This window comes from Vipera berus, assembly GCF_964194415.1.
Source record: "Vipera berus genome assembly, chromosome: 5".
Lineage (NCBI taxonomy): Eukaryota > Metazoa > Chordata > Lepidosauria > Squamata > Viperidae > Vipera > Vipera berus.
The window spans coordinates 12,120,294-12,141,051 of NC_138207.1; the positions used below are offsets into that span (position 1 = coordinate 12,120,294).

General features: G+C 40.9%; 1 protein-coding gene across 2 annotated transcripts in view; it reads left to right on the forward strand.

The window, feature by feature from the left end:
* Positions 1-19,700, forward strand: part of ZMAT3 (zinc finger matrin-type 3) — a 24,225-nt gene extending 4,525 nt beyond the window's left edge. The window contains exons 2-6 of one of the 2 annotated variants that reach the window (XM_081329053.1): positions 1,716-2,050; positions 5,727-5,846; positions 9,737-9,903; positions 10,066-10,169; positions 11,526-19,700. In XM_081329053.1, coding sequence (XP_081185179.1) covers positions 1,775-2,050; positions 5,727-5,846; positions 9,737-9,903; positions 10,066-10,169; positions 11,526-11,737 — 879 coding nt within the window. In that variant the 5' untranslated portion in view covers positions 1,716-1,774 and the 3' untranslated portion in view covers positions 11,738-19,700. Of the gene's footprint in view, positions 1-1,715; positions 2,051-5,726; positions 5,847-9,736; positions 9,904-10,065; positions 10,239-11,525 lie in introns of both variants that reach the window. The other variant, XM_081329054.1, reaches the window with a different exon arrangement.
* Positions 19,701-20,758: the final 1,058 nt, after the last annotated feature.

The following is a 20,758-nucleotide window of genomic DNA, read 5'->3' on the forward strand; positions in this document are numbered from 1 at the left end:
TGGAATAATAGAAAATACTTGTACCTCGGGTTTTAGATTTTGGCAGTGGTTTTGCTCTCCAAGCTTGTTTCAGTATGGTTTCTGGACATTTCATTACCAAACTAGGTAACATTGGTAATCATCCAATGGATTATGTTTTCAGCAAGTTAATATCATGGTGTTTCTACAAAATTTCAGTATTCCACAGAAACGGCATATCTGCAGATGGGAAGCTTCGTTTCTTAAACTACATTACCATTTCTGTTTGATATCACAAACATATCTCTCCAGTTTGGTCTCCATTGATGTTGGATTTCAACTCCCAGATTTGCCATCCAGCTCAGGAAAACGAGAGTGTGGGAAAGCTGAGTTGGAAGGCAAAAGTCTAAAAAAAAAAGGTTTTTTTTCCTAGTTGACCTAAGATCGTATAATGGCTGGGAGTATACAGGTAGTTCTTGGCTTACAACAGTTCCCTTAGCAACTGTTCAAAGTTACAATGGCACTGAAAAAAGTGACATGACTATTTTTCACACGATCGTTGCAGCATCCTCAAGATCAATGATAAAAATTCACACAGTTGGCAACTGACTCATATTTATGACGATTGCAGTGTCCCCGGGTCATGTCAGCATCTTTTGTGACCTTCTGATGAGCAAAATCAATGGGGGAAGTCAGATTCACTTAACAACCGTGTTCCTAACTTGAGAACTGCAGTGATTCACTTCACAATTGTGGCAAGAAAGGTCATAAAATGGGACAAAATTCACTTAACAAATATCTCACTTAGTTTCAGAGCATGCACAGTCTTATTGCGCTGAGATAGCCCAGGAGTAAACACGGTAAAAACAGTGGTCTATATTAAATGGTGGTTTATCTTACACTATCTACAGTATCATACATCAGGAACAATATACATACATGTGTTAATACAGCAGGCTCCAACACACAGCAGTTACAGCAGGAAACGGAAGAGACAGAACACATCTGCGGAGCCTTCCCTTTTATACAAAGGCTCTTAAAGAGACAGATCCAGCTGGCTCTTAAAGGGACATAGACCCTGCTGAATCATTCCCAACATTACATCATACATCTCACATTATACAAGCTGTTTAGCTGTTAAATTATTACCTTGACACTTAGCAACAGAAATTTTGGGCTCAACTGTGGCTGTAAGTCAAGGACTACCTGTATCCTATGCTAAACCAGAGACTAACAAGTTCCATTGACTTGAGGACCACACTAGGCTACTGGTAACGTGTCAAGGGCTACGCCCGAAAAACCTCTGAGGCTATATATCCCCATTTTTTAAGCAGATTGGGGAGTGGTGCAGCAGAGCAACCATTTTGACCTTTATAGTTTGCCAAATCCCACCAAATCCCCCTAAACTCCAAAATTTTGGTCCTGACTCTCTCCCCCCCAGGGGGCAGAATTATGGAAGGAATGCTGGTGGATCTCATGTAGCCCCTGGACCTCACATTTTGCACACCTGTGGTAGGCTAAAAAGTGAACTTTCTGGCCTTTGGCATAGCCTCTTAGGTGAACTTAGTGAGGACTGCAAACCACAGTTTATTATCAAGCCAATTGTAGACTTTAATAGACTTTATAAAGATTCCTTAGCGGGTGAATACAGTGAATGAGTTAAGCCAAATCTTGCCCTGTAGGTATACCACCCAACCCAATTCTGACATTTCTTGTTGGAGGCTCCTGTTGAGTTGAATTTTTCTCTTGCTTTTCAGTCTGGATCCGAAGTCGTCTTTGGGTTTCGAAGAGAGAATGCTGGAAGGTCGGTCAGCCAATGATTCTTTTGCAGCAAGCTGGGTTTCCTCCTCTTCCTCCTCCTGAAACGCCCCCATCTCTTCCTATGTCAGTGGCCACCAGGCCCACAGCCACCTTGCCACTTTCACCACCGAAACCGCTGGGACCAGGGCCATCCTTGCCACTTGCTCAAGATGAGGAACTCACCACGAGGGGGGAGCAGGACCCCTTGCTGGAAGAACTGTGTAAGCCATTGTGCTGTAGGCTTTGCAACGTTACCCTGAACTCTGCCCAACAAGCCCAGGCACACTACCAGGTGAGGATACCATGTCTGCATGTTCAAATCTCCTGTGTAGTTCAGTGGGTTTCACAGCCGAAGGTTGCCATTTATTGTCCAAGGTGATATAATTGGAGGTGTCGGTGTATAAACTGCGGGCTAACTCTGCCCACAGCCCAGAGTTCAGTCCTAATGGGCTCGAGATTGACTCAGCCTTCCATCCTTCCGAGGTTGGTAAAATGAGGACTTATCTTTTTATCTTTATCTTTTTTAAATTTTTATACCGCCCTTCTCCCGAAGGACTCAGGGCAGTGAACAGGGCATATCTTAAAACTACAAAAGTACAAAAGTTAAAAAAGAATTAAATTATTGCCCACAATAAAAACAATAAAATATATATATAAATATTAAAACCCTAAGTAATTCCCCATCAGGCCAGGCCAGCTTGTTCAAATAAATGGGTCTTTAACCCGCGCCGGAAGGAGCGGAGATCCGGTGCCATCCGGAGCTCAACCGGCAGCTGATTCCACAAAGCCGGAGCGCCCACAGAGAACGCCCTCCCCCTGGGGGCCACCAGTCGACATTCTCTGACTGGAGGCACCCTGAGGAGGCCCTCTCTGTGGGAACGCACGGGGCGGAGGGGAGTCGACGCCGGCAGCAGGACTTAGATTGTTGGGGGCAATATGGAAATTATGCTGATGTTGTAAACCCCCTAGAGCAGCGCTGTCAAACTGCCAGCTCGCAGGCCGGAGGCGTCATGCCGAAACCGCGCCCAGCTTATTGCCAGCAATGGAAAAAAAGTCGTGATACATTGTGACATGTCATGTGACATTGCAAGTTTGACACCCCTGCCCTAGAGAGTGCTGTAAAGCCCTATGGGGTGGTATATAAGTCTAAGTGCCATTGCTATGAACTGTAGCTTGTTTGAAAAGAGGCAGGTAGTCCTCGCATTCAAAGTTGCAATCTACCTGTAAAAAAGGGAATTACCGTGTTTCCATGAAAATAAGATCCAACCGGAAAATAAGCCCCAGCATGATTTTTCAGGGCGCTCGTAATATAAGCCCCACCCCAAAAATAAGCCCCCAGTTAACATCGTCAGCCAGAAGGACGCATTTAGTACCGTATTTCTCTGAAAAAAAGACCTAACCGGAAAATAAGGCCTAAGGCATCTTTTGGAGCAAAAATTAATATTATTTTCGGGGAAACACGTTATGTCCCAATTCTGAAGTTCTGACAGTTGGCTCCTCCCCGCTGGTCATGTGATCACACTTTGGGCGCTCGGCAACATGGCTGTATTTACATCGATTTGGGCATCCCATAGTCACATGACTATGTTTTACGACCATTTTGCCTTAAACTGGAAGTTATTTCTGGTTTTCTGCAAAACTGCACCTTAGCGAACAATGGGTTCGCTTACAGTAATGAACATGGCGGTTGTCTTACGATAGCCATGTTTGCTTAATGACTGCCACAAAATAGCCATCAAATTGCGTTGGTCACGTGATTGATTTAATTTACGACTGTCACAGCATATGACTGTAATGGGCAGAATTCATTGTGGTTGTAAATTGAGGCCTACCTGAACTGGCACACTGTTTTGGGCCATCTTTAGACAGCTCCTGGTATTGGACTAAAAGCTGAATTCTGAAACAGGAGTCGTGCTTCACATAATACCTTTGCCATAAGTTTGCAATATAGAGATTATAAATGAAGCATCTCCTTTTCGAAAAAAGCCTGCTCTTTTTTCCTGTGATTGTGATTTATAAGAAGGGTTTCTGTTTTGAAAGACAAAGTATAACTAATTGGAGTGGACCATGATAAACATAAGGGAAGAATAATAATGGGCCAAATGAAGTAAAAATTGGAGGCTTGAATTCTACTTATTTTTTAAAAATTATATAATGATCAGCATAGAAATCAGTAATCTCATAAAAAGGACAGGATTCCTGAAAAATAATATTCAGGATAAAAGCTTACTTTGATTGTAAGACAGAACACAGTCATATACTATAATAGCCACATTCTATACCGTTTATAATCCTACCTAGTACGTATCCATGAAGGCCAACAACCTCATTCCCAGCCCCCAGTGAATTTGTCTACAGTATTTCCCATCCAACCATTTAATAGCTGTGCATTCCATAATTAATTTAGCTTTGTCCATGTAATTCAGGCTTTGCGGACTGATGGAGATGGGGTGGTTCCATGTGAGTGGCTGGCAAATGTGCTCATGCAGCTCCACTTGTGTGAGCGATGTGCATGTGCACCTGCTGCTCACAGAAATGGAGCTTGCGTGCCTGTGCTCACCCGCTGCTCATGCCATCTCCGCGGCCCAGTTGCAAATACCTCACAGCTCAGTAGTGGGCAAGACAGCCCAGAGGTTGGGGACCCCAATGTAATTGGCCCTAAATCTTTTGTTTTGGGTTTCCTGCCTGAGCAGGGGGTTGGACTAGATGACCTCCAAGGTCCCTTCCAAATTATTATTATTATTATTATTATTATTATTATTATTATTATTATTATTATTATTATTATTATTATTATTATTATTATTATGTGTTCTGATGGATTTTATTTATTTATTTCATGATTTTCCCACCTACGGCTGGAGGCAGGTCTTAGCCCCCACACTTTAACCACTCTACCACACTGCTTCATGAGCTGAGGGATTGCGATAAAGTCATTCAGAGAGCTTCCCTGACTGTTGTGGATTTGAAACTGGATCTCCACCCCCCCAACCCCCCAGTGCAGGCCTTGATCCCACATTTGCCAGTCTTCTATTGTGAAATAAATTGTTCTTCCCAGAAACATAACGGGGGCCCCGTTTTATATACAGGTAGTCCTGGCTGTATGGTATGGCCACAATTGAGCCCAATATTTATGCCGCTAAACAAGGCAGCCTTAAGTGAGTTGTGCTTTATTTTTACAACCTTTTTGCCACAGTTGTTAAAGTGAATCACTGCACTGCAGCTGTTAAGTCATATAGCTGCCTCAGGAATTCTGGGAGTTGAAGTCCACGAGTCATAAAAGAGCCAAGGTTGCCTACCCCTGCCCTGGACAATGCATCTGTCATAAACACATGCCAGTTGCCAGGTAACCCAGGTTTTGATCATGTGACCATGGGGATGCTGCAACAGTTGTTAAGTGTAAAAACCAGTCATAAGTCACTTTTTTCAGTGCTGTAACTTCAAATGGTCACTAAATGAATGGTGGGAAATCAAGGGCGACCTGTATCTGTCCAAAGTCAGGGAGATTATACCTGTTCTAAAAATCACCTCCTAAAATTATGCTGTTTCCCCCCCCCCCCCGCCTTCCTAGTTTGATTACAAAGACCTGCTTCTTAACACAGGAAGGAGCAACCAACGTCTCTGTGTGCAAGAGCTATTTTAGACTGAATGGCCCATCAGGACTCCACTCCTGATGTGGATGTGTTCAAGACTCTTTCGTAGGGAGCAGTTTCAAGCATTCTACGGGGTAAAAAGGGTCCTTCAACCCCTGCAAGGCTTAGAGCACTAATTTCCCTCCTTAATCTTACCATAAACCCACCCCTCGTGGAACCCCCCCCCCCAAAAAAAAATAAAACCTAGAAAAGGAAGCTCTGAAAATTTAATTCCACCAGTTAGTATTGATGAAGGCTTAAGAAGGAATGGTGGTAGGTCACTGATGGCTTTGGTGGACTTTGTGTGAGGCTAATAAAAGAAATTTGATTTTCCAGGGTAAAAACCACAGTAAGAAACTTCGGAACTACTATGCTGCCAACAGCTGTCCAGCTTCTGCCCGAGTGAGTAACTCTCTTGAGCCAGCTACTCATCCGATGGTGTCTCTTGCGCCCCAGGTAATGATGTGCAGCAGTGCCATATTAATCAATCGGTAGTGCATCTTCTTTCAGAAAATGGGATGTTGTATATTGTTTTGTTTGGTTCTGATTTCTGTGTTTTCTTTTAAATCTCAGTTTAAATCAGTTTTCTTACAAACTGTTGAGTTTGTTAAAAAGCAGAAGGTGACTATTGAACTTCAAGGCAAGTTAGATGATGTACTAAATGTGTGTTTATTTTAAAGTGTTTGGGTTTTATTTTTAAATGGCAACTTAATTCATTGCTCCCAGCATTTCAATCTGTTTCTCCCCAAAGCTGCTGCCTCTTTGCAGGTTAAAGAAGGTTTTCTTGAATGTACCAATTCCTTCCCTTCTCTAGGGACTGTTATTGTTTAAATATAAACAACTAGATCTTAAGCATACATATATTTAATATATTGTCTAGATCAGCGGCTCCCAACCTTTTCTATACCCCGCACCTCTAGAACACTTCTGATATATTCTCACACCCCTTACAAAAGTTTGAAATAATGGCAACGAAATATGCATATATACTATAACTTTGAAAACCCAAGTTTTTGCACCACCTGTTGGGAACCCCTGGTTTAGATGAAGCTTTGCTGAGTGGTCCTGCTATAAAAGCTTATAACCTGATTCACACATTATGTTCAGTTATGGTTTACTTAATCATAATATATTGGCTATAGAACAATTGGCTTGGTTCACACATTTCGCTAAGCCACGAACCAGAATTCACAAAGCAAAGTGATGGATTCATGGACCATTCTTAATGAAAACAAACTACATTCTGACTTAGTAAATTGTGGCAACCAAGTCTGTGTGCTTTGCACTGATAGTTCTCTTGGGGTTGCGGGCAAACATAGGATTTCTCTTTCATTGGAACGTGATTACCCTCGTATCATTTGGTGGCATTTTCCAGCATTAAATGGAGGAAACTGGGGAATGTGTTCAGTGAAGGTCAAATAAGATTGTGGTTCATCTGCCTACCATTTGCAAATTTCAGTGGTCAGCCATTTTTTAAAAATCAAATATATAAAAAATGACACCCAAAAGAAAAATAAAAGATGCCAGTTTATATTTTGAAACCACTATATGAATATTTTAGTTCTCTTGAGAAGTCTATAATGGTGGGAAGGGTGGAAGGAAAGAGAAGAGGATGGCCGGTGGAGAAAGACTTGAAGGATCAGGTTGAGGATAGATCATAGCTGGGTGGAGTAATTCAGGATTGGAATTTGAACAAGGTACTTCTTCCTTCTTCATGATCTACTTCTAGTAGATTAGGGGTCTTCAAACTTGGCCCTTTTATGCCTTGTGGACTTCAACTCCCAGAATTCCTCAGCCAGCCATTGAATTGAAGTCCACAAGGCATAAAAGGGCCATGTTTAAAGACCCCTGTAGTAGATGGATCATATGAAAAAGACTAGCAAATGTCAGATCACCCATCTCTGTGTCTGCAGATATTCCTTGTTGCCTGTCAACTTTCTTTCCCTGCCCTGCTTCTTTGAGTCTAGAAAAATAATCACGTTTGTTTCTCTAAACAACCCCCATTTATCTGTTACAGATAGTCCTCAACTTACAACTATTTGTTTAGTGACCATTCAAAATGACAACAACACTGAAAAAAGCGACTTATGACTGCTTTTTCATGCTCATGACTGTTGCAGCACCCCCATGGTCACATGATCAAAATTTGGATGCTTGGCAACTGGCTCATGTTTATGGGGGATGCAGTGTCTTGGGGTCATGTGATCCCCTTTGGTGACCTTCTGACAAGCAAAGCCAGTTAACAACCATGTTACTAATTTAACAACTGCAGCGATTCACTTAACAACCGTGGCAACAAAGGTCCTAAAATGGGGCAGAACTCATTTAACAACTGTCTCGCTTAGCAATGGAAATTTTGGGCTCAGTTGTGGTTGTAAGTCAAGGACTACCCTGTAGAAAACTGACATTTTGGTGTGTGGATCATGGGAATAAATTGGTATTATGACATCTGATGTGCAGATATTACACTGCCTATGTATTTGGCCATTCAACATATTGTTATATATTTTTACAACTAGTTCCTTGCCTCTTCCTGAAATTAAAGTTACTTTAATGGCATCTTCACTAATTTATTTTCTGAGAAGCAGGCACTCTCTAGCTGCCAGGTGGAGAAGGCAACCCCTAAGACACATTCAGATGTGTCCGCAAGCCTGAAAGGATTGGGAAACTGTTGAATAAATGATGCTGTGTATTCTAGAAGAAACACAGAGAAAATTGGCATTCTTATCTCTCTTTCAGTATAGTTCAGTTCCTTTAATAAGGGGAATTAATTATATTCCCTCAATTCAAGTGTAAATTCATAAGGCTGGCCACTGGGTGGAGGCAGTTTCTTAGATTAAAAAAAGAGCTTCTTTAAAATCTAAAATGTCTTTTCACAATACTTACCCTCATAAAAGCAAATGGGTGTCATTGCTGTATTGGGAATAATTTCCTGTGAAGTCAGCTATGCTGCTATGATTTTACAAAGAAGTTTGAAAAAAGGAGGCTCGTCCAAAATTTACTAGTAACAGCGAACTAACCAATCAGAGTGTTGGGCAAATAATGGACAGATGAAAATGAAAATTGAAAAATGTTGAATTTGCTAAGGAAATAGAATGTAAATAAACTTTACAATTGAAATTTTCATTTGTTGATAGGCTGCTGAAGCACAGAATTTGGGGGCGATTTACGAAAAGTGTAAAATGCAATGGTATTCCTTTCAATAAAAGCCATAAAGAAGATTAGTTAAAGTATGGTTAGTCCTTTCTCCATTGACTGTCCTTGTCAGAAGCCTTTCTGGGAAGATTGCAAATGGCGATCACAAGACCTTGGGACACTGCAACCATTGTAAATACATGGTGGTTGCCAAGCACTTGAATGGTCATTAAACAACCATGGGGTGGATTGACAGTCATAAGTCCAAGAACTAGCCATAAGCCACTCTTTTCTGCATCATTGTAACTTTGAACTATCTCTAAATAAGTGGCTGTAAGTTGAGAACTATCTGAAGGGAGATTCAGACTACATGTCAAGGTGAATTTCCTGATGATAAGAGCTGCTGAAAATCAGGGGTGTCCAATCTGGGCAACTTTTAGAACTGTGGACTTCAAGTCCCAAAATTCCCTAGCCAGCTGGCTGGGGAATACTGGGAGTTGAAGTCCACCAGTCTTAAAGTTCCCTGGATTGGACATCCTGTGTTAAATAATGGAAAAGTTTTTCTAGAGCTCTGCTAGTCTCCCCTCTTGGGGATAATTAGTGGATTTCTGAACTACAAAAGACTGGATCAAACAACTTTGCCTCCAATTCATACACAACGTTTTTAAACATGCTTTTAAACACGGAGTTTGTCTGTAGAAAATTCAGGACTGGGGACAAACGAAAATCTCTATTTCAGCTGTTACCCATTGCATTTCATTAAGCTGGAGCCTTGTAAGGACTTTTGGACTGCTTATGAAGTCATACAGATAAACATGGTAAAAATCAAACCTGTAACGCTAGGCCCAAAAATATTGCATTGACAGCTTTTGGGGATCTCATTCAGAATTTTTGTTTGGAAAGAAAACAAATGATTTGATATATCTAAAGCTGCCTGCAATTAGTGCAGGTTCGCATCCCACCAGGCTCAAGGTTGACTCAGCCTTCCATCCTTCCGAGGTAGGTAAAATGAGGACCCAGATTGTTGGGGGCAATAAGCTGACTTTGTAATAATGCCGCTTGGGGTGTGTGTGAAAGCCCTAACAAGCAGGCATATACATAGAATGAAGGCTACTGCTAAGCTTGTAAGCCGCCCTGAGTCTTCGGAGAAGGGCGGGATATAAATGTAATAAAAATAAATTAAATAAATATATCTTCCTTTTTTTGCCCAGGGGTCCTCCCCGAAACCAGGAGGGCGAGTGATCTTGGCCACGGAGAACGATTATTGCAAACTGTGTGATGCGTCCTTTTCTTCGCCAGCGGTGGCCCAGGCTCACTATCAGGGGAAGAATCATGCCAAAAGGCTGCGTCTGGCTGAGGCACAGAACAACTCGTTCTTGTAGGTATTATTAAACACTCAGCAGCGGTAACGGCTCCGGTAGTTCTGCTTAACTTTTCCTGCTGATGCCTGTGAATTTTCCTCACTTCCCTGCAATTATAAATCTAATAAAATCTAAAATCTAAATCTAATTAATTGGTGTTTTCCTATTGTCAATAACAGAGAGTCGTCTGAAGTGGCCGGCAAAAGGAAAGCACGAAAAGAAGGGAACGAATTCAAGATGACGCAGAACAGAAGGAATGTTTATGCTGTGCAAAATAACACAGGTATGGTCAAGATCGGCAAGAGTCTTTGGTATTCTCCAGGGCTTTCCTAGGCCATACCACAACAATTTGGTGAGATTATTTATTTATTTGCTTAACCTAGAGTAGAATAAAAAGCAGAGGTTTCTGTCTCCAAACTTGGCAACTTTAAGATTTGTGGACTTCAACTCCCAGAATTCCTCAGCCAGCGATGGCTGAGGAGAATTGGAGTCCACTAATCCGGGAGTTTGAGTCAGCCAATCTTAATGTTGCTAAATTTGGAGATCACTGTTTTAAGCCAAGGAAACACCCACATTTGAGTCCTAGTTCCTAGTTCCTAGTTTTAACCTTGTTAAAAAAAAGTGCAGAACTGAATATCAAAGGGTCCTGTTCTAGTAAAGAGCCTTGGTGGAGCAGTGGGCTAATGCCTCCTTAAGTAACACCAGCTGCCTGCAATTAGTGCAGGTTCGAGTCCCACCAGGCTCAAGGTTGACTCAGCCTTCCATCCTTCCGAGGTAGGTAAAATGAGGACCCAGATTGTTGGGGGCAATTAAGCTGACTTTGTAATAATGCCGCTTGGGGTGTGTGTGAAAGCCCTAACAAGCAGGCATATACGTAGAATGAAGGCTACTGCTAAGCTTGTAAGCCGCCCTGAGTCTTCGGAGAAGGGCGGGATATAAATGGAATTAAAATAAATAAAATAAATAAAAAATAATAACACATCACACCACCCTGCCTCTCAGGAACTCATAAGCTCTTCCACACAATGCTGTTGTGTTGTGCAATCCTCTCCCCCTCAGAACCCCGCTCTAAGTCCTGCAGTTTAAGCCTTCTTAATACAGGTAGGCCCTCAATTTATGAACATAACTGAGTTCAATTTTCCATTGCTAAACAAGATAGTTGTTAAGTGAGCATTGCCTCATTTTACCCCTTTTTTTAACGACAGTTGTTAAGTGAATCACGGCAGTTGTTTAAGTTAGCAACATGGTTGTGAAATGAATCTGACTTTCCCCATGATTTTGCTCATCAGAAGGTGGCAAAAGTTGGATCACATGACCTTGGGGCACGGCAACCCCCCTAAATACATGCCGGTTGCCAAGCGTCCGAATTTGGATCATGTGACCACAGGGATGTGGCAATAATCGTAAGTCCCTTTGTTCCCAGTGCTGTTGTAACTTTAAACCGTTACTAAACCTGGTAAGTAACGAATGGAGAGTTGTAAGTCGAGGACTACCTGTATTTGAGAAAATGTACTGGATCTCATGAGTTGTTGATACGCTTTGAGGGTGAAACCAGCTGAGCTCTGGTGGACGTCACCTTTTGGGAAAATTCTTCCGGCTTGCCTGTCTCCAAAAAAATGTCTTGCTTGCTTTCCTCCAGGCCCTTATTTCAACCCCCGCTCCCGTCAGCGGATACCTCGTGACCTCGCCATGTGCGTCACCCCCAGCGGCCAGTTCTACTGCTCCATGTGCAACGTCGGGGCTAGCGAGGAGATGGAGTTCCGGCAGCATTTGGAGAGCAAGCAACACAAGAGCAAAGTCTCCGAACAGCGATATAAGAATGAGATGGAGAACCTTGGCTACGTCCAATGAGACTCGATCCCCGATAGCCGCTCTTTTTTTTTTTTGGGGACTTTTCCCTATGTAGGGAGCAGCTTCTGCTTGCTTGCCTGCCACGTGCCCTGCATCTGTGCTCTGTGCCTTAGGAGGCCTTCTCCCCAGCTCTCTCCGTGCTTCTCACAAACCTAACAAGTGAAGTCCATGAATTTTAAGTCAAAAAGACAAGAGAAACGGGGTCACACCTCCCCATTGGCAGGAATGTGTGCTACAGGATATTGGATGTTGATGTGTCTGGCCCATTAGCTGCCTGCGAAAGAGAACCAGCTCCTTTCACTGGTCCCCTGCCATCCCCCTTGCATGAGTGAGCTTTGCTTGGGAAGGTAGCAAAGGGTTCATTCCCCCCCCCACTCTCTCTCTCTCTTTTTTGCTGTGCGTCACGCCACGTTTGCATATGGCGGCTTGGTGAAACAAAGGACAAAGGGTCAGCCTACAGTGGTGTCACCTGTCTGGGGAACGCTTCCAATTCCTCCTCCCTGGTTAAATCCCGTAATCTCCAGCTGTACAACAGTTTGGGAGAGCAGAGGCAGGAAAGACCTCTGTGGCTAGGCTAGTCAGAATGAAAAGAACTGGGCGAATTGAACCAGTAGGGACCCGGCTGCTATTAAAAAAAGTAACGGGAAAAAAAGGACAAATGTAAGCACGCCAAGTGAATCTTGGAAAGAGTGAGTCTTAGGATTTAAATTTTTTTTAAATCAGTATCTTTTTTTTTTAGGCCCACCTAGAAGCCAGGAAAAAGATGTGTTGTTTTAATAAATAGCAACCTGATGCTATGCCCAGGTGAGGTCTGAAGCATTCTCAAGACAGGCGTTGCACTTGAAAAGGCTTCAGTTCAATAGCATCCGGTTCTTTTACATCCTCAAGTTGCTGTAGCTTCCTGCAAAATAATCATTTATTATTATTCTGGGGGAAGATCGAGTGCTGGGTTTGAAACCAAATTCAAGTATGCTTGGGTGTAGTATATTAGAATGAATGAGAGAATTTCCTTTCCCTAATTTGGGGCTTTGCATCTGTTGGAATTGCTGCTAAGATGATGCTGACTTGGTACTTTGAACGAAATAGGAAAAGCAGCTCCCAAATTATTTTGTAATAGGTGGGGTCTTTTCCCTTCCTGATACTTTCCACCATTAATTGATTTTTTTAAAATAAAATGCTTTCCATTTTTGGCAAAACATCCACAAGCAGGCCGGGCATTCTTGATTTGAGAACAAAAATCTGAAAACGAGTTCTTTTGGTTTGTATTGTACTGTTTTGTTTTGTTGCTAGATCTAGCAATGGAGGCCAATAGCCTCCAAATTTCCAGAATTATGCTTTCTGATGCAACTGCTTCCCATAAAGCACATCCTAAACTGAGATGGGCAACTATGGCCCCTTTATGACCTGTAGACTTCAACTCCCAGAAATCCTGGCTCAGGAATTCTGGGAGTTGAAGTCCACAGGTCATAAAATGGCCATGGTTGCCCACCCCTATTCTAGACAAATGCATAGGTACTATGCATGATATGTATGCTGTATTTGTGAACTTCTAACCCAAATTAAGTGAAACGCTTCTCATTAGCTGTCTCTGTCCTTGTCTGGGGGTTGACCATGTAGATGGCCACCAACTTTTATCTCAAGCATGCTTGCAGGAATCACATTTCCTTGCAATCTCAACTGTTAGAGGAATTGGTGTTCTCTCTTTTTTAAATATGCTCTTGTGGTTGAGTGCCTGTTCAGGTGACAACGATGCAGGATTACACCATAACACCAACATGATGCAAACCTGTCTTCCTCATGGGTGTCTTTTTGTTTTTAACTTTTCATTTGTAACCTAAGTTTTAAGCTTCGGGAAAGTTGCTTTTCTAATTCTCCTAATCATAGTCCTTAGAGGTAGGTGCTAAAGCTCTCCACCCCAACCCTGTTCAGATGTGTTGGATTTCAATTCCCACAATTCCGCTACCACATACGAGAGTTCGAAACTTAGCACATCTGGACGCACTAGATAGGGTTTAATCCTTTGCTAGAGATTGTTAGAGATTATAGCCTTCCTTTGCAAGTGGGAGAAAAGACTAGATTTGAAATGAACACAAAGAACATATCGATGCAAAGACATAAAAGTGAGATACTTAAGATAGGAATTGAGATGGAGGAGTGCCTACTTACTATTTGTCCTAAAGTTCAGCTGTTGATTTCATTGAGAACAGATCTATCAAAAATCCAAGGGTAGAGTTGCTTTTACCAATAGAAGAGAATATTTGTAGCTCAGGGTTGAACTGTGGGGTACCTGGTGCTCTCTGAGCTTGGTGGTTTTCTTGCAGACATTTCCTTACCCAACTAGGTAACATCATCAGTACTAACATAATCTGAGAGCAAACCCTGCTCCCTTCTAGTACTCACAATGCAAGAAAACAAGTTCAGAGAGCATCAAGGACTCCAGATTAGCTCTTGAAGGTGAAAGATTGGTACCTCTTTTGGCATAAATCTTCAGCCTGTTTGGAAGCTTGCAGACAATGATTATAGACCCTAAGAGGTGACAATTGGAAAGGGAAAACAAAGGAAATGAAATATTTATCAAGTTGTCTCACTGGCCAGTAGATTGATTTTTTTTGGTATGTGTGCTGCTACTAATCTGTATATTTTTGTATTTATTTTGATCATGCTGACCATTAATAAGCTCACAAATATTTAAGGTGTTATCTGATGGGTTTTAATTTTTTTTGCTGCTTTTTTAATTTTGACAACATGCATATCATTACTTTTTTGAAAATTTATTTATTATGTTTCTTGAAATGTGTTTTCTTTTGACCTTTCCATGTATGTTTTGTTCTTAAATGATCCCCATAGTATCCAGTCATTGGAACTGAGTGGCCAAGAAAATTCTATGTGGTAATATCAGTCTTTGATTGTTTAGGACTATGATGCTACTTAGGATTTGTAGGATTTGTCTCTGTAAAACATAGGAGCATTATCTTTATTGCAACATTGCCATTTTCTCATGGGTCTGTCCTACCTGGCTCACATATCACACTAAGCCATGTTTTATTAATAAACCACAACTGAGTTCATATATCACACTAAGCCAAACAAGTATGGTTTACAAACCAGAACAGCTAGTCTAAAGATGGTAGTGGGCGGTTTTCTGGCATAGTTATGTTATTTTAAATAAAGGGTCAAATCATTAAGACGTAATCTTGAGTTTAAATTTCCTCCCAAGTTGACCAGTGTTTCTGTATAGCTTGCTATCAGATCAGACAAATAATCTAGATCTTGGCAACTTTTAAGAATTGTGTACTTCAACTCCTAGAATTCATCAGCCTGCTAGAATTACAGGGTGGGGAATTCTGGGAGTTGAAGTCCACAAGTCTTAAAAGTTGCCACGGTTGGGTACTTCTGATCTAGATCTTGCCATGTTTCTTTATAGCAAGACTACGTCAACCAAAGTGCTTAAGCCTAAGTAGAACTTAAACGTGTCAAGTTTAATGTAATGTACTTTCAATTGGAAATTAATATACACATTGGGTTTTAATATATCCAAATGGGGAAGAAGTTGCTTCCTAGGATATTGTGTGATATAGTTCCAGCTTTAGCAACCCTCTCAGTCATGTTCCAGCAGTGAAATAAAATCAAAGTTTGCCATAGAATAAATGAATATTACATGGATTCTTTCTAATTTCCATTCTTATAAGGTTTTTTTTTATGTCTTTGTCTTCTCCTTGGTTGATCTTCAGAACAGAAGTAGTATCTTTTGCAGGATGCTTGCACAAGTCGCCTTGCATTTTTTCAAGGCACTTCTTTGTAAGTCTTAGAATGGATGGGCACTAAATTAAGGAAAATGTTGCGGCAAGACCTGAGGCTGGGCCCTTCCTTGTAACAATTTAGGAGGAGCTCAAAACACCTATTTTTCCTCCATTTATTATTATACATTTTTGAAAGAATGTAAGAAATAGATGACACAGGGACTGAAATGCAGGCAGATGTGCACCTGATCTGAAATACAGAGCTAGCATAGTGTAACACATCATTAGAAACTTAAAAGTACTGTGAGATTTCATATCTATTTTCTAAACAAAACTTGCATGCCTCTGCTTTAAGCTAAAGCTTGGGTAATTTAGTTGAGGTCATTAAAAAAAATATAGATAGTAAATAATACATGAAATCTCCATAGAGATTCTCAAACATCCAGGTGACCCAGGTTGTCTCAAAGGTGCCTTTTAATTTTTTTAAAAAAAAAATAAAAAACAGTCCAGCTGCTTTTTTAAAAAATGAAAAAGCGCCTTTGGGAATATGTTAAAGCAATTCTATGAACCAGTGTTTCTCAACCTCAGCAACTTTTAAGATACGTGGACTTCGACTCCCAGAATTCCCCAGCCAGCCACAGCTACAAAGTATATATTACATTAGGATATGAATTCTAAAAAATTTGGATGTAGCATGATTCTGTGCATAATAATAATCTAGTCCTAGAATGGTTTTCAATAAGAATTAAATTTCTGTACAGGTAGTCCTTGACTTACGGCCACAATTCAGCCTGAAATTTCTGTTGCTAAGTGAGACATTTGTTAAGTGAATTTTGCTCCATTTTAAGACCTTTCTTGCCACAGTGTTGGAGTGAATCGCTGCAGTTGTTAAGTTAGTAACGTGGTTGTTCAGTGAATCTGGTTGCAAAAGTTGATCATATGACCATGGGATACTACAATGGTCATAAATGTGAGTCAGTTCCCAAGAGCCTGAATGTTGACCACATGAGCATGGGGATGTTGCAACAGTCGTAAGTGTGAAAAACGGTCATAAGTCACTTTTTTTCAGGGACACTAAATGAACTGTTGTAAGTTGAGGACTGCCAGTACAATGTTACTCTAAACATTGTGGGAGGCCTCCTCCTACCATTTAGTTAACCATTCTTCCAAAGAGAGAATCCTTGCAGGCACCCTGATCTTCTTAAGTATTAAGATTTTCCCTTTGTCTGGAAAATCAACTACACCTAAAGAAACTACAGTCAAGGCTATCTGCAACCAGCATTTTGTTCCCATTGCTTAAGCAATAGGTTCAGTTTGAGTTGTTAAGCCTATTTTGTCACTGCAATAACACGCAACATTAATGTTTTCCTACTGAGCAGTTGGCCACAAGTTATAGAACGTTTGAATGTCCGAACTTGCTTAGATCTTATTTGGCTCTTATTCATTATCATTAGATCAACCTGATGGCACTGACATTTTGTAGGAGCTGGCTTTGAGATTTGAGTACCCGAACAATCCTTTACTAACTTTGTTAAAGCTCATCTGTAGAGAGACCTGGTTAAATTAATTTAAATGATTGACTCTAAGCACCTCCTGACTCCAAAATGGAAGGCACAATATAATAAAACCAAGTCTGTCTAACAACATCCACACCCCCAAATAAATCTGACAGGGGCCCCAACACTTTAATCCAGGGCCCAGAAAAATAGCCAGTTCTAGTAAGGCTTTCAGAAACATCAGGTTTAATTTGAAAGGTTCATTGGTTCTTCATTATCTTCTTTTCTTTTTTACTGCACAATAATAAAGATTCAGTCTGTGATATGTTCTTTCTTTGGTTGAGATAAGAGTTGAAATAGGAATTTAAATTTTATCTCCTATCTGGATACTGATAACTCTCTCTTAATATAGTATTTTGCGCTTCCATAATAATTGTTAAATTTAGCTACAAGGTTTAGGATAACAATTTTTGTTAAAAAAAAAGCCCTTTTTGCTATTTATCATTGTTAAAGATTAAGAAGTGCAAATTACTGTCTGGCATTAATAGACATTGCCTAGATATAAAATTGGAGGCACTTTTCGTTTCCCTCATGTAAAATTGTCATCATGAACCCCTTTTGCAGAAGTTGAAATTGCTGTGGGGGATGGACGTGTATGCTACAATAGCAGTTGTAAAGAGATCAGTTGCAAAATATTTCCGATTATCTGATTCTTTCCGAAAGGAAGGGATTTAATTACTTTTTCTTCTCAATCTCGGTTTGAGATTGTCCCATTCTAAAGCGTCGTATCAGTTTGACATATAAATACTGTAGGACTTGTATTATTTTTACTTGCAAATTCTCGTTCTTGAATGCTAAGCACTCAGTAATTTGGGGTGGTTTTGAAAGCTTGGAAGGGATGTTGATCATTCCTTTTTTCTCTATATCCTTGCTCCAAATTCATAACATCATATGATTATTAGAAGAGAACTTGGAGGTCTTCTACAACAGAGCTCTCCAACCTTTCTCAGTTGGTGGACCAGAGGAAAAGGGAGGGGTAAGTATTTTACGGGCGCATGTGCGCGCGCAGCTACAAATGGGGCCGTGAGCACACATGACACAAATGGGACGATGCTAGGACATGTGTGGGACTCCCTAGCACCGCCCCGTTTTTGCAGTGTGGCACCCCGTTTTTGCCATGCAGCACCTCATTTGCATGGTGGCGATGCTAGTGTGAGTGGGGGCAAGTGCGGACACATGCCCATATTGACCAGCCTGTTTCGTGGCCCGGTAGTGGGTCGTGGCCCACAGTTGGGGACCCCTGTTCTACAACATCCTATCAGAGAAGTCACTATCCAATCTATTCAGCAGTGTTCAGTTTTCAATTTCACATTCTGGCTTAAAGAAGATTGCAAGCTAACTCTGAAAGCATTTAATTTCAGTAAAAAGACATTTGTCAGATTTACTTAACAGGACATTTTTTTTAGAAAAAATGGAATTTTAGCTTTCTCCCAAGGATGGCACAAATATTTAATGTGATTTGAGTGAAGGAATGCCTTGATCCTATGTTTGGCATGCTGTGTGAGCTGCTTAGAGCTTCTGAAAGTTACCTTCAGAGAAAACCAGGTGATGTGGTTTATTCAGGGTTCTCCAACCTCTTTAAGACTGTGGACTTCAATTCCCAGAATTCAGAACTCCACACGGCTGGCTGAGGAATTCTGGGAGTTGAAGTCCACAAATCTTAAAGCTGCCAAGGTTGGAGAATCCTGGCGGTTTTAGCTTAGAGCAGCAGTTCTTAAACTCAGTCAGAGCCTGCGGGGTGAAGGGTCTTAAACTACATAGAAGAGGGTCACAACTTTTAAAAAAGTCAGCTTTGCACAGGCGGAGTAGCAGTGCTGTAAAAGCTTGTTTTGGGCTTAGTCTGAGTGGACAATTATTGACACCTACATTGATATATAATTTAACACTGTCAGATTTATTTCTTAGCTAACTCTACCACCAAAGAAAGTTTTGTTGGGGTTTGGAGTGGGGGTGGGGAAACACAAATTGTTTTGGGTGTCATGGTACTGCAAACTTTGAGGACTGCTGGCTTAGTGTAATATGTGAATCCAGCCATTGTGATTTGTAAACCATTTGTGGCTTAGCACCCAGTATAAATTCAACTGCTATGGCTGAGTCAACATTTGAACCTTATGTGGTTTAAATATGGTTTCTTAAAGTGATGTTAGAATCCAGCCGTTGCTTTCCACAGAGATACCCACAACTTAATATACTTATTGAGTTGTGTAGTGCAAGAGTACTCACATAAATGCACCCATTAATACCGAAAAGAGGGAAGAAATCTGTATGTTTAGGGTTTGGTTGGAAATCACTTCAATTTAAAGGTGTAAAATGTATTTCTGGGTTCAGTTTGGAACTTCTGAATTAAGAGACATCCTTTATGTGGGTTGTAAACTCTGACATATTGCAGAGAACTTTAGGAAATAATAGCATTTGCAGTTGCCACTTATTTTTTTATAGTCTTGAGGATCTACTGTCTCTGTCTTTTGGTTTCTATGCCAGAAACATGGCTTTAGGCCCTTTATTTTTTTTTCCTTTCCTCTTTGGGAGTCTTAAAAATGGCAATTTCAGTCTTTATGTCTAGTGATGTTTCACTGTGGAATTTGAGCCCCGCAAAGCCACTGACCAATATGCAGCATTTACAGACTTTGCACAGCTTTCTAATAAAATGTACTGTTTGGATTGTGATGAATATTAAATAGTGTGTTGCGTTAAAATGCGTCACAGGTCACATGCATTTCAACAATCATCAGGTCCTCTCTTTTCTGAAGATCCACTTCCTTTTTTTTATTAAAGAGTTTTACAGATACATTTTAAACATAAAAAACATAAAAACCCATCCCCCACCCCCACCCAATTCCCCCTCCCTCTCCCTCCCCCCCCCGACTTCCCAAAGCAAATACAGGGTATTGACCCTAACAATCTTAAACTATAATATGCAAACTAACTATAATAACACTTTAAGTCCTATCGCACTTTAACTCTCCTTAAAAATAACTAAATAATAAAAAATCTTCTAAATCTAATACTCATTCAAATGCTAAATGAAACTTTTTGGTCCCATATTTATTCTGGATATAATCAATCCATCTTCTCCATTCCAAAATATATCTTTGTTGCGAATGGTCTTTCAAATATGCTGAGATTTTCGCCATTTCTGCCAGGTTCGAAACTTTTAGAGTCCATTCTTCTATAGTAGGCAAATCCTCCTTCTTCCTTATATTATCTGAAGCAAGGCTGGAGAACCAGGACATTCCATTTGGTAAAATAATATAACAGAATAATAGAGTTGGAAGGGACCTTGCAGGTCTTCGAGTCCACAACCTATAGAAGACCCGATACCATTTCAGACAAATGGTTGTCCAGTCTTTTTTTTTTTGAAAGCCTCTAGTAATGGAGCACCCACAACCTCTGAAGGCAAGCTAGTCAGGAAATTTCTCCTTAATTCCAGGCTGTTTCTCTCCTTGATTATTTTCTATCCATTGTTTCTTGTCTTGCCTTTTGGACCAGAACTGGATGCAGTATTCCAAGGGTGGCCGTAATTCATTTAAGAACACTTAAATGATCCAGATGGTTATCTTAGTCATTTAAGAGCACTTACTCAGTGGGTTAGGACGCTGAGCTTGTCGATCAGAAGGTCGGCAGTTTGGCGGGTCGAATCCCAAGTGCCGTGTAGCAGAGTGAGCGCCTGTTACTCGTCCCAGCTTCTGCCAACCTAGCAGTTTGAAAGCACGTAAAAATGCAAG